At 39.4% G+C, this 13,101-nt stretch overlaps 2 protein-coding genes across 3 annotated transcripts in view; one reads left to right on the top strand and one right to left on the bottom strand.

The window, feature by feature from the left end:
* LOC146987007 (vitamin D3 receptor B) overlaps positions 1-9,045 on the top strand; it is a 30,605-nt gene extending 21,560 nt beyond the window's left edge. For both annotated transcript variants that reach the window (XM_085775930.1, XM_085775932.1), the window contains exons 10-11: positions 232-348; positions 2,241-9,045. In XM_085775930.1, coding sequence (XP_085632056.1) covers positions 232-348; positions 2,241-2,494 — 371 coding nt within the window. In that variant the 3' untranslated portion in view covers positions 2,495-9,045. The remainder of the gene's footprint in view (positions 1-231; positions 349-2,240) is intronic.
* Positions 1-13,101, bottom strand: part of LOC146987004 (heme transporter hrg1-A-like) — a 349,260-nt gene that overhangs the window by 253,072 nt on the left and 83,087 nt on the right. The window lies entirely within an intron of this gene.

Below are 13,101 nucleotides of genomic sequence, written 5' to 3'. Positions count from 1 at the left end.
CGTACAGGAGGCATGAAGAAGTAAAAAAGAAAAAATCCACACCAGAGATGATTCAGAGAGGCAAAATTAAATATTAATGAGTAATAGAGGGATGGTACCGTTCCCTGGAGGACGCTTCTTCTGTGATATATACTACGGAGCTGGTTGTATGTACTGCACATTAATGATGTGCTCCTCCTTCTTCTCCTTCTTCTTTTTCTTCTTCCTCTTCTTCCCCTTCTTCTTCTATAGCTGGTCACACTCTGGAGCTGTTGGAGCCGCTGGTGAAGTTCCAGGTGGGCCTGAAGAAGCTGAGCCTGCACGAGGAGGAACACGTGCTGCTGATGGCCATCTGCCTGCTTTCTCCAGGTACCGTTCATCTGACTGTGTGAAGGAGGAGGAGGAGGAGGAGGAGGAGGGAACATGAAGAGGGTCGTCATGAATTGTTCATGAGTGATAACGTTTGCCTCTTCTTTTCTTTTTTGTTCCAATAGAGAACATATTCATTATGGTTTTTATTGTGGTAAAAGACCAACTTGAGCATTTTTGGTTGAGATAATATCTATGTTTATTATTTGATCTGTCACTCAAAATAAGCTACAGGAACGAACGGTTTCACATCTCTCTTAAACATTGGCCTCAGTCTGAACATACATCACATCAGTGTGTATGGTTATGCATTTTGAGGAAATACAGTGAATACATTATACATTTACCGTTATGCAAGCAAGCAAGCATGTGTAACTAAGTGGATATTTGCATTCCTTTGTGTGTATGAAGCAGCTCATTAACAATACATAGATGTGCTGTACCTGACCTAAAATTAGCAACGCCCCTCACCAGAATGGAAAGGAATACAAACACAGAGATCGTGCAATCTTATATAATTCATAACAACTTTGTGATTCTGATTCCAAGGATAAATATTATCATTATTATCCCACAGGAAACACAAACACTCTCAACACATCGGTTTTCACAGCAAATTGTTAAAGGGATACGCCAACATTTTTTTTCCATGTCTTGCCTCACTCCAGAGTCCATGATAATAAGATAGAGACCATCCTTTCGACTGTGCGTGCAGTAACAAGGGAGATAGAGCCAGTATCGTCCCGTAATTAGTTTAGCTCAAACGCTGGAAGTGTATGGGTAGTGTTAGCCTGCCTGCTACCCGAGCCGAAATCAGCAGTCAGAAGCTGATTTCATTTTAGCTCTAAACTCTGTAAATATATCACTTTATCGACATTTCAAACATGTTTAGGCGAGAAAGTAGCTGTTTAGATCAGCAGTGTGTCGTTAATTTGTCTAAATACCAGCTGTTTACAATTTTGTCCGGACGAATTCGGCGCTACTCAAGCTAGCCGTTGTAACCAACGCATTTCCGGTTACTTTCACAAAATAAAACACCCGTTTCCCTTTACATACAGAAAATCATGACGATAGAATTTGTGCTTTTACTTTGAAATAGGAAGCTAACCTACCCTCGATGTAGCTAGCTTGAACCAAAATAAACCGTCTCAGCTTGAACCCTCCATTTTGACCGATCTCGTCCCGTTACCGGCATTTGACCGCTCAAGATGCCTTACCGGAGAGTTTTGTCAGCTCTGAGACGAAGATCGGCCCGCCGGTTTCCGTTTAGAGTTGCTGAAGAGTTTCTCTGATGACTTTAGGTGGAGGCAGGCTAACACTACCTATACACTTCCAGCGTTAGAGTTAAAGCAGAAGTAAGCGGAATGTTTGTGTTAATATAAGTCTTAAATAGTTATATCTTCCGACAGCAATCACTTATATAGAGTGTTTGGTCTGAAACACGGGTCTGTCAGTCACTCTGCTCTGCTGTAAGCCGAGGAGAAAACTTTCCTTGTATCCTACAACCTTTATCCAATGAGGAGAGAGAACGGCATAAAGGGGCGGTCCTCTCTGTGTGTGCAGCCAAGGGATGCGCGTGAATGTGCTGACGTAGGGACGAGGGCGAGGACTGCTAACTCCATCGGCTGACAGAAAGTTAGCCAAAACGACCGGATCGCTTACTTCTGCTTTAAGCTAATTAACGGTGCGCCAGCTCTGCCCGTATCTCCCTTTTTACTGCACGCACAGTCGAAAGGATGGTGTTTATCTGCTTGTCATGGACTTGGGAGTGAGGCAAGACACGGGGAAAAAAAAAGAGTTTGTGTATCCCTTTAACTGTTCATTTCTGTTGCTTATGTAAGAAGCTACAAATCCGTAAAACCTTCCCTTCTCCTCCTTTCTTATTGTTGCAGACCGCCCAGGTGTGCAGGATCACGCACGGATCGAAGCCCTCCAAGACCGCCTGTCAGAAACCCTGCAGGCCTACATCCAGCTGCACCACCCGGGAGGACGTCTGCTCTACGCCAAGATGATCCAGAAGCTGGCCGACCTGCGCAGCCTCAACGAGGAGCACTCCAAACAGTACCGCTCGCTCTCCTTCCAGCCGGAGCACAGCATGCAGCTCACCCCGCTGGTGTTGGAGGTGTTCGGCAGCGAAGTCTCCTAGAGGCCGGCGAGAGGCGAGGGGCGAGGTGGGAGGGGGCACAACCTCTGGACCTCAGGGGCCCCCGGCGGCAGCGTCGGCAGCAGAGACGACGACGACGATGATGGCGATGACGAGGCCCCTGGGGGATGAAAAATGGAGGGAGAGAGCTGAGAATGTGCCGGATGAGCTAAATGGAGGTGTGAAGTAAGGTGTGTGTGTTTGTTTGTGTGTGTGCGTGTGTGGAGGAGAGGAAGTTGTGCGTGTGTGTATGTGTGTGTGGTTTCATGTGTGTCTTGTCTAAAAAGAAGTCTGTCTTGGTGTAAAGGCCAAGGTTGTATGGAGAGCAAGCAAAATGCTATAAAAGACACAGTAAACAAGGGAACTTCATATAATACAGATTTAAACTATACATACAACTTCTGCCTATATACAGTGTTTTGTCTGTATTTAAAAGAAAAAAAAATCAACCAACAGCTGCTTCAGATGCCAGGACATTATGTGTGTGTGTGTGTGTTGTGCGCTACATGTCGTGTGCACACACACACCGACAACAACAAACATACTCAGTTATATATTCATCTAGCCATTCAGTTGAGCTACCTCTTGGTTTTACTGGGGTTGTTTTATATTTACATCACCTATGTGAAACAGTAACTTTTACACAGAACAATTTAGATACCGTACAGATGACATTTCAGTTTATCAGTGCAAAAAGCAGTGCCTGCACATTACTTTTGACGTTTTTGGATGTTTTAAATAAAATCCTGTATTTTTTTTGGTTTTTTTTGTTTTGTTTTTGTTTTGTTTTTCATCTGCTTCTCTCAAAAGGCAGCATAATGTATATGACTGTGTATACAAATCAAACACACATGCCTTTCACCGTTTCACCAAAGGTATGATCAACTACTTTCTCAACAACAACTACAACAGCAACAAAAAGCTTCCAGTACCTAAAATAATAACCTTGCTGCTCCATGGGGTCTTTTCATGCATGTAGTCTTTGGACATGCTGGCAAGATGTCTGACTAGCCTCACAGTCTATGAAGGAAAAAAAATGTCATTATAATAGGTTTATACTGCAGAGTAGAGAGCGTAGTCTGTAATGTAGTCAGGTTTTGATAGGAAATTTTGGGGTGCCTGGGTTTGAGGTGAGAATTAGCCACTAAATGTGTTAGCTACTTTTACACTGCTAACTGTCAATCAAACTTAAGCCTGCATTATGGCTTGTTACTCTCTTTTTGAAATTGTCTTCTTTTTTTCCATTATTCGTCTCTCTCTTTTTTCCTTTTGTGTAATAATTATTGTCTTTATTTTCCTGTAAATAGTTAATTGCTACCACATGTATCCTAAGCACTGTTATACCACCTTTTACTCAAGCCTATGTATTGATATACAGCATCTATATTATCACAGATTTTAAAGGGCTAAAATGCCAAATCTAACTGGAAATAGTAAACGGAGGCCAAAGCAAAAAAGAAAGAGAAAGAGAGAGAGAGAAAAGAAAAGGAGGAGGGGGCCTCTTCTTGTTAATATATAGCTGCATACCTTACATGGAATTGGCATAGATACGGATGTAATTGCAATGGTCTCTATTTTTTGTTTTTGTTTTGTTTTGTTCTTTCGTTGTTGTTGTGTGTGTGTTTTATACGTTATAACTTCACCTTTAAAAAAAAAAAAAAAAAAAACAATTCCATGAATTGTTCCTCCTCAGTACAAAGTGAGCTCGGTGGGTGGAGAGCTTGGGAAGCTGCTTCAGACCTCCACAGATATCACACCCCTTTCGTTTCTGACTGGGAAGTGGATTTTCTAGAATGTCTGAGGGCCTGGATGTGGCGGCGGCGGCAGCGGCAGCGTTAACGGCGTGCACCTCTACACCCAGGCCCTCCTGTTTGATGATGTATGCTGCGCAGCCCTCTAGTGGCTGCATTGTGTAAATACCAGGTATATATCTATGTATATTATGGATATATAGATATATACAAATACACACACAACACATACATGTATATATATCTATACATATATATACGTAATGTGTCTGTCGCTGTACATAGGGCTACGTATTTCTCAAGGCTAATTTTTTCAGAAATATATATGCAAATACAATATTGACCCTTTTTTTTTGTTTGTTTATTTGTTTTGGATTCATTATCACAATGTTCTTCTGAGACACTATGCTCTTTGTTTTGACTTTGATAATGTTTTTTTTTTTGTTTCTTTTTGAGTTAAGGATGGCTTCAACAGGGATTGCTTGTGTATTTGACTCACTCAGTCAGATTATTATTACTCAGTGTAGCAGTGGGGGTTGATGTGTTCTTTTTTTTTTGGTTTGTTTTGTTTTTTTTGACTAATTTCCAAGGTTCATTTTTTTCCTGAGATACGACAAGCTAAACATACCGTGCTGCTCTCTAATATAAGCCATATAGATCACCAAGCTATAGTTGTACACCTGATGCATTACAGTACATCGACGTCATGACTCCAGAGCCTTGGATATTTCTCATTATATAATCTTTTTAACTAAAAACTTGTGCTATTTATCTATGGCTTTTTGGAAAACATAAGCTTGAATACGATAGGAGCTCGTTTTCTGCCTTCTCTCTGCTGTCAGTCATCTTTGGCTTATGCTTCATCAGACAGCATCTAATGGCTTATAATAATAAAAAAAAACCAAACTGCCAAGAGGATCTGAGCGCTTTAGATTTAGAGGCCAGTAACGTATCATAACGGCTTGCCGCACGTGGGTGTATGATGATGACACGACATGTCTTTTAAATCAAGACAATTCCCACCCCCACTACCCCCCCCAAAGAAGCGTAAAATATAATCCCTGCCAAGAGCAAACGGTTTCGTGCTCAAAGGAAAAAAAAAAAAAACGATTTGCAAGTCTCAAACTGTTCTCGTTTTCTGTTATTAGAAAAAAACAAAACGTTCCTGTGATTGGCCGCTCGGGCTTCCTACGTCAGACCTAGAGCTTCCTTCATCTCAGCAGACCAGAGTTACTCTGTGATCGTAGAGGAAGACGGTGTGAGAGAAATAGAGAGATAGAGAGAGAGAAAGAGAGAGAGATTGAGAGAGCATATGTTTGTTGTTGAGCTCAACGTGTTTTCACAACTGCTAGGTGAGAAGTTGTGACAGTTGTTGCTTTAATCTGTTCCGCCCACATGGGTGTGTTTTCTTTTCTTTTTAAAAACAAAAAAAAAGTAATCTTTTTTTTAATATATATATATATAATTGAAGTCCATTCTCCGTCACTGTGGCTTTATTCCAACTGTTTCGCTATCGGGTCACTGTGACGCTCTGGAAGCTGACAGTCAGGGTTGGACACGCAGAGGCGATCTGCACAGCACAGATATCAGATCCTTTTTTTTTTTTTGGATATTCACAAAATTATATTATTACAAGTTTTTTGTTTTTTTGTTTTCTCCTGAAAATTTATTGGGATTATATTGTGTATATACGTTTATATATATATCTTTATAATTCCACATGTCCCACAAATTTCCCTGCTGTGATTGAACTTTAAGGAGTCGAGGCTCGAGTGTCTTTAGGCAGTACCACTCATATGTATAGTATGTTAGTTTGATGAGGGGTATGATGTGCTTGGTTACTGAACACTGACTTTTGAAGTTTTGAAAAGTCTCCATGTTGATTTTTATTTTTTCTTTCCTTCTTCTTTCTGAATTACATACTTCTGTATGTAGATATTGGTTTGATTTTTGGTCTATTTTTCTTTTACTTTTTCTTTTTCTTTTTTGTTTTTGAGATAGAGATGCAGTGTTGATTTGTGTATGTTAAATACAGTGGGAGGTTTGGTGAAACATGTAAGTGCCACAGGGAGACGTCCCTCCACACAAGAACAGGGTAAAAGAGGAGTTTCTCTTGGGGATTTAAAAAAAACAAACAAAAAGAAAACAAACAGGAAGAGTCTTGAGGATGCATCGTAACGTATTGAACAAGTAGATTCAGGTCAGGGGAACTCCTTTAGGGAATCACCCCCTTGTTTCCCTTTTAACGACTGAATATGTAATTAAATCTTATTTTTTGGGGCTTTTGACACCAATGTAGAAATGATAAGCGGTTAAATCCAAATATGTTGCATCCGCCAGAGTTTCCTGTTTGTTTGTTGTTGGTTTTTTTGTTTTATCTTATCCATGGTTGGCTGCTCAGAATCAGTGGTTTTTGTTAAAATACTGGAACTTGAAAAGCATTACGTCAGCGGAAATATGCTCTACAAATCAGATGGATCCATCTTTTGTTGAGATTTCCTCCAGATCGGCAACACACACACATATATATCTATATATCTAAATATGTATATAGATATATATATATAACACAGTAACAATGCCTGCAATATACAACTCATGGTACACTATCACCAGCAAGCTTTACAGTTTATCATGTTAGTAGACATTTTTGAAGTTTTTTGTATAACTGTTGCCATTACAAATCCTGTCTGTAAACATGTATGATATCAGTCGTAGAAAAACAGTCGGCCATCTCCCATGCAAAAGGCTTTCAAGTCTTTATTTTTTGTTTTGTTTTTTATTTTATTCTATTTTATTTTTTTATCGTTCCTCCCATTAGGACAGGGATTGTAATGGAATCAACTTAATGTAGTTCTTACAAAAAGGAGTGTCCACAATGGATGTACACCATAATCTACCTAAAAAACCTACCTCTCTTAGCTCAGATTTTTTTCAGCATTAAGCATTTGCCTCTGTTTTTACTTTTGTAATATTTGTATTCATGTTGGTATTTATTGCTGTCTAATGAGTCATACTTCAATGATTACCTCAGAGATATCTCACAGATTTGGGAGAGTCCAGCTAATGAAGTCATTCATAGTTTTTTTTTTTTTTTTTTTTGTACAGTTTTTTTTCTTTCTTTTATCAGATTAGCATTGCCTTTATTTTTCTTTTCTTTTCTTTTCTTTTTTTTAACGCACAAAATACCAGGAGTGTTTTTTAATATAGTGCCTGCACTCTGACCAACGGGGCTCAGACTGGCTAGGATGAAGCTGCATTTACTCCACAAGTGACACGTCCTCCTCTGCATCTTTGTCCTTTCTCTCTCCTCTGTCCTTGGGATATTTGTGTAGTTTTCAGCAACAGAGGCAATTAATCATGTTGCCCTGCTGCTTGCTGATATCTACACACCTACTTAAGTATATATATATATAAATATCTCTCTCTATATATAGAAAAATATATATAGAAATAGTTTTTTTTTTAAAGGGCAAAGTGAGCAGGAGGATTTTTGTGGAGTGAGTGCAGCTGTGTCGAAGGAACAACCTGAAAGACTTTGTGGCAGTAGGAGAAGCGAGAGGTGTGTTTGTTGTTTGCGCTCCACTTGGTACTGTTAGCGCGGTCTTTTGCTCTGTAGTACACACACATCCTTTTACCCCCCCATGTCTCTCTCTTATTTGCCCCCCCCCCCCCATATGTACCCCTCTCTGTGTCTGTCACCTCTCCTTCTGTCCTAAAGTCTGCTCCCGCACCTTCATCATTCCCTGCCAATGTTTTTTTTTATTATTATTATTATTTTATTTTGGTCAAAAAACTAGGGGGGTGAAATTGGGGAGGGGTGAAACAAAAAGAAATCCTCAGTATCCATGCAATGCTGCTTTTTTTTAATCTCAAGTATCACCAAGTAGTGTGTTGTTGTCATTGACACACACTACGTAATGCAGGCATCATCCAAAGTGTGACAAGCCTCATTGGAAGATTGTGTCTTTTGAAACGAACACAACTTAGTGGTGCTTTTTTTTTTTTTTGGGTGGGGTCGGGGTGTAAAAAAAACAAATTCCATTCAGATCCGAGTATCATGTATAAAAAAAACGGAGCAACTACTCACTTTGGTGAATTTAAACCAAGTTTCTTTTTTTTTTTTTCTTTTTTTTTGTATTCATGTCAAACTGCTTCAGGTAAACACTGAATGAAATTAGAGAGTTTTTATTGATCAGTCTCAATACTGAGGAACAATGTCGCCATGGTCACATCTGTAACCCTGAGCTGTGTGCCATAACGTGACCCTTTTGATGCGGGGGAGGGTGTTAATGAAGCTGGCTTCAGATGTTCCCCAGCTTAATTTGAATGGGAGGGTTGTCTGAGTGTAAGATTGGCTTCTTCTGACTTAGTACTCTGTCAGCCACGACTATTGATCTTTTTTTTATATAAATATATATATATATAAAGGAGTAAAGTCTGAATTTGGCATTGGATTCTGACCCTGCATTGTGAACCCAAAATCATTGCCACATTCAATTTAAAAAAAAATGCCTGAACCAACGAAAGCACTTAATGTAATGTTTGTAACACATGCATACTGATGAATCTACTAGCCATAAACTGCCTGTGTAGGTCAGCATGATATGGCTGCAATTATCAACAAAAACGAAAAAAACCTTTAAAAAAAATAAAAAGTCACCTAAATTCTAATGTAATTTGCAATTTATCTTTTGTCTCATTTTTTTTCAAAGATCTTCTTTTTTCTATTATAAATTGGTGTTTATGTAATGTTATTTTTGTCAGATGTTTTGCAAATCAAAAATAAACAGTTGTACATAGCAGCAGGCTTTTGCGTGGTTTGTTAATTTGTTTCATTAGCCGTTAATTAACTCACAGTTCACTGTTCGCAGAGCTGATGCACCATTCACACACCATCCTTATCTCACAGACTGAGCTCTGTTATGGCAGCGCATCGTGCCAAATGTTTTTTTTTTCTTATCATAGTTAAACAGTAGAAAGTATTTGACTCCCACCAGACGACAGCAACAACACACGTGTGCACTCTTCAAAGCAACATGATTTAAGATAAGACGACTTCATTCACACCAAAGGAGAAGCAACATATGAGCTATATACACAATGAAATAAAGTTCAAGAATGAGAAAATTAGGGCACATTAACAACACATTAAAACTGTAATGTTCAGTGAGATTGTTTCAAATTAGAATAAAGAAACTGCACAGAAATGCATCTATAATAAGATTATTATATAATAACGTATTATAGATGCACTTATTTACTCCCTTATCATGTTCCTGGTTCATTTTTACATGATTTTAAGTAAACATACAGTATTCCCCCCACACATACTAATGAAGGTCAGAGTGATTATCTCAGTGGACCTGGTTCAGAATAACACAAAAACTGTGTAATTATAAACACTGGGACTTTGTCAAATTCTGTGTTGTTGCGGCTAAGTAGCTAAAATTAGTTGTTACACTGCAAAAACTCAAAATCTTTCCAAGAATATTCGTCTTATTTCTTGTCAAAATGTCTAATTTCTAGTCAAAACTTATCTCTTTCCACTTTTTTTAGGTGACTCATCACCTAAAAATTAACTTGTTTTTAGAACATTTTCACTTGTTTCAAACTAATTTTCACTTGAAATAAGTAGAAAAATCTGCCAGTGAAAGCAAGTTTTTTGTGCTTGTAATAAGAAAGAAAAACTTATCTACGTACTTTTCTACGTATTTGAAGTGAAAATATGCCTGAAAGAAGTAATAAGTGTCTAAAAACAAGCTACTTTTTATGTGATGAGTGTTATTTTAAGTATAATGAGATTTGTTTTGACTACAAATAAGACAAATATTCTTGGTAAGATTTTGAGTTTTTGCAGTGTAAGCAGCTGATTGAATTTGTTAGGAGTGTTTTTTGCTTCAGGACATATTATATTCATATTCTCTCAAATACAATCCTTTTTTCCCCTTAAATTTCCTCCCTTCAGTGTCTTTAACTTTATAAAACTTTAATCTTTAATGTTGTCCTTCAGCCACCAGAGGGCAGTGTGCGTCATCTCAGCCTCCACTGACCTGATGACCTCTCTGATTTTCACACTGAGGTCATCCAGCAACAGTTAAGATCACTGAGATGATACCAACCAGACACACTCACCACAACGCTGTGGTGTGTGTGACAACGGACACTGGTGAACACACACACACACACACACACACACACTTACACACACCACCAGCCGCCTCAACATCAAGATTTATCTGACATGTGGACAATATGTCGGAAGAGAGATGTGAGCTCACCTCAGCTCTCACCTCTCTGGTTGGTCACGTACGGAACGAGATTGCACGAGTGGTGACGTGCAAGGGGAACAAATAAAAGGTTATCAGAGAAATCCAGTCATTGCGCGACAGTTAATTGTCAGCCCTGGTACGGAGCAGAGGCACTTCTTTTGCCTGCTGATAAGGTTGCGCTCGTGCTGAGCCGTTGCGTCTGTGTGTGCACGAGGTTAGGCGAAGGAAAGAGAGGCTCTGGTTGCAGCAACATCCCTGATGAGGTGTGAGGGCTTCTCTCTCTGCATTATCTCACCGCAGAGACTCAACAGCCGCTGCTTTTAACACAGGGTTTATTAGTTCTGGCCTTTTTTGTGTAAAGTTAATGAACCTCAGTGACAAACAGCAGCTTTCATGCTTCATACAGGTGTCAACATCCAACTTCTGGACGTCCACACATGAAACGAGCCGAGTTGATGTGATATTATTCTTTATTTTCCAATAAAATTGATCAATTTTGAACTTTTTATCAACTCAACCAGTTCAGTGCAGTTCATAGACTCATAAAGATTAACTTGAAAACAGATCGGTGTGTGCACGTTCATCAAATCTCACTGTTTTCTTCCCACTTCCTGTAGATGCTGGAGTGCTCTGGCGGAAATCGCACCTGCTTATCCATCTATATTGTTCTATTTCTATTAAAGCTGCACTAATAAATACTTTATTTTGGATTAGATTGATTTGTTTTAGTGCATTATTCAGTTGTTTTAATCCTGATTTTGGAGGCGATCCTAAGCAGCAGGATCTGAGGAAAGAGCAGAGAAGCTCATTTGCCGACGGAGACTGTGATGAAAATCTAAGAAATTTAGAAAAATCTGAAAAGAAAAAAAAAGTTTAGATTGTAAGATTTAATTGATTTGCGTGATCATTTTCAGTCGCAACTGTGGTTTCCTTCAACTCCAAGAAGTTTTTTTGCCTCTTTCAGCTCATTGTTTTGGTTTTCCACTGTAGCTATTCTACCTGCCGCACACTGAATGAGAAGATGAATATAAAAGTGTTGAAGTTGCTATTTTTTTTTCTACTGGAGATTGTAGAGACCAAAAACAGAGCAAAAAATGAACATGTATATGTTGGACTGGTAGAGGTAGATATGAGTTCAGTGATAATGTTGAGTGTTTAAATAGACAACAACAACAATAGGGCTATAATGATAATAATATATCAGTTCTCTATTCACATCTCTGGCAAAGAATGAATGAATGAGGCTTCAAAGTTTTTGTTAAATAGCTACTTTAAAAGAAGAAATTTCGCATTGTCATTTTTTTTTTTTGATGTAAAATTAAGTGACAAAGGTCTAATTAAAGAAACAAAAGTCAGAGAAAATATTAAACCTTCATGTATTTGACCTCAGGCTGTTTGGAGCTGTTGTTGTGTCCCCAACGGTGCGTTCACTGACCAGGGTCACACCAGGACAGTTTCTTGGAATGGCACTACGTGACTCGTTAGGTTTTTTGGGTGAGGCAGAGTCTAGTCATGGGTACCAGATAAAGACACACACACACGTAGACACAGACGTAGACACACGCAACCACAGTGCAGCAGCGTGGCCCCAGTCAGTGTAGCTATGTACAATGGGGTGGTCCTCAAAGGCATTTATTTCTGTCTGTGTGGGGGGGGTATTAATAATCTGTAGGGTGTTGCCCCTCATAGTATTATCAGAGGCCGATGCTGCAGCTCTGAGCGACACATGTTCGCGCTGATAGACCGGCGCGTATGAAATCCAACCAACGGTGTGTTTTTTGCTAAGAATGCCCCCCTGGCATAAAAAAGAAAGAAGGGGTGTTTTATTTTTGCGCCCCATGCAGCTTGGGGTATGATGACTGTTCAGCTGGCACATAGCCGCCTGCAGGGGGATGTCAGTTGTGACTTTCCAGTAATAACAAGGGCGTGTTGTTTTCTGTGTGCATATCTCTGTACATGTGTGTGTGTGTGTGTGTGTGTATGTGTGAAAGAAAGACAGACAGAGAGAGAGGGAGAGAGTTTTATTTCAAACCAAACACTCAGTCATGACCAGAAGACAAAGCAGAAAACGATGAAGTCGGAGAATCCAGAGGCGAAACAGACAGAGTGAGAGAAAGAGAGAGAATCCTCTTTCTATCTTTAAAAAAATAACTTTTTTCTATTGATTCTGTGCCCACTGACTCCTCCTGTATCTAGATTGGATGTGGGATGCATGCGCCTTTATGCAAGTCATCCAAATATCATTAGGGCGGCTAAACCCAGCATGTGGTTTTGGTTCAGAAATGTGAGGAACGCATCGCACGCATGGATGGATGGCCCGTGGATGTTTCTCCACTTCTCAGGCCCCCTCCATGGGGGCGAGAGAAATAATATTCGGTGCTCTCGCAGCTAGCTGAAGGTGGAGACAGAGTGGGAAAATACATAAATACAGAATGTCAATAAACCTGCAGTTGATTTGAGATGTAGCAGGACGCTCCTTCACTGTTAACGGTAGCAATAGCCAATAGCATAGTGCAGTGAATAATCTTAATATTTATTATCACAACACTGAGCGATCACATTCTGCAAAAATGTTAAGAAACAGACA

Source organism: Trachurus japonicus, chromosome 5 (genome assembly GCF_045865225.1).
Source record: "Trachurus japonicus isolate A0001 chromosome 5, Traja_1.0".
NCBI lineage: Eukaryota > Metazoa > Chordata > Actinopteri > Carangiformes > Carangidae > Trachurus > Trachurus japonicus.
Note: the sequence above shows the minus strand (reverse complement) of the source record. Positions and strands in the feature narration are given on the sequence as shown.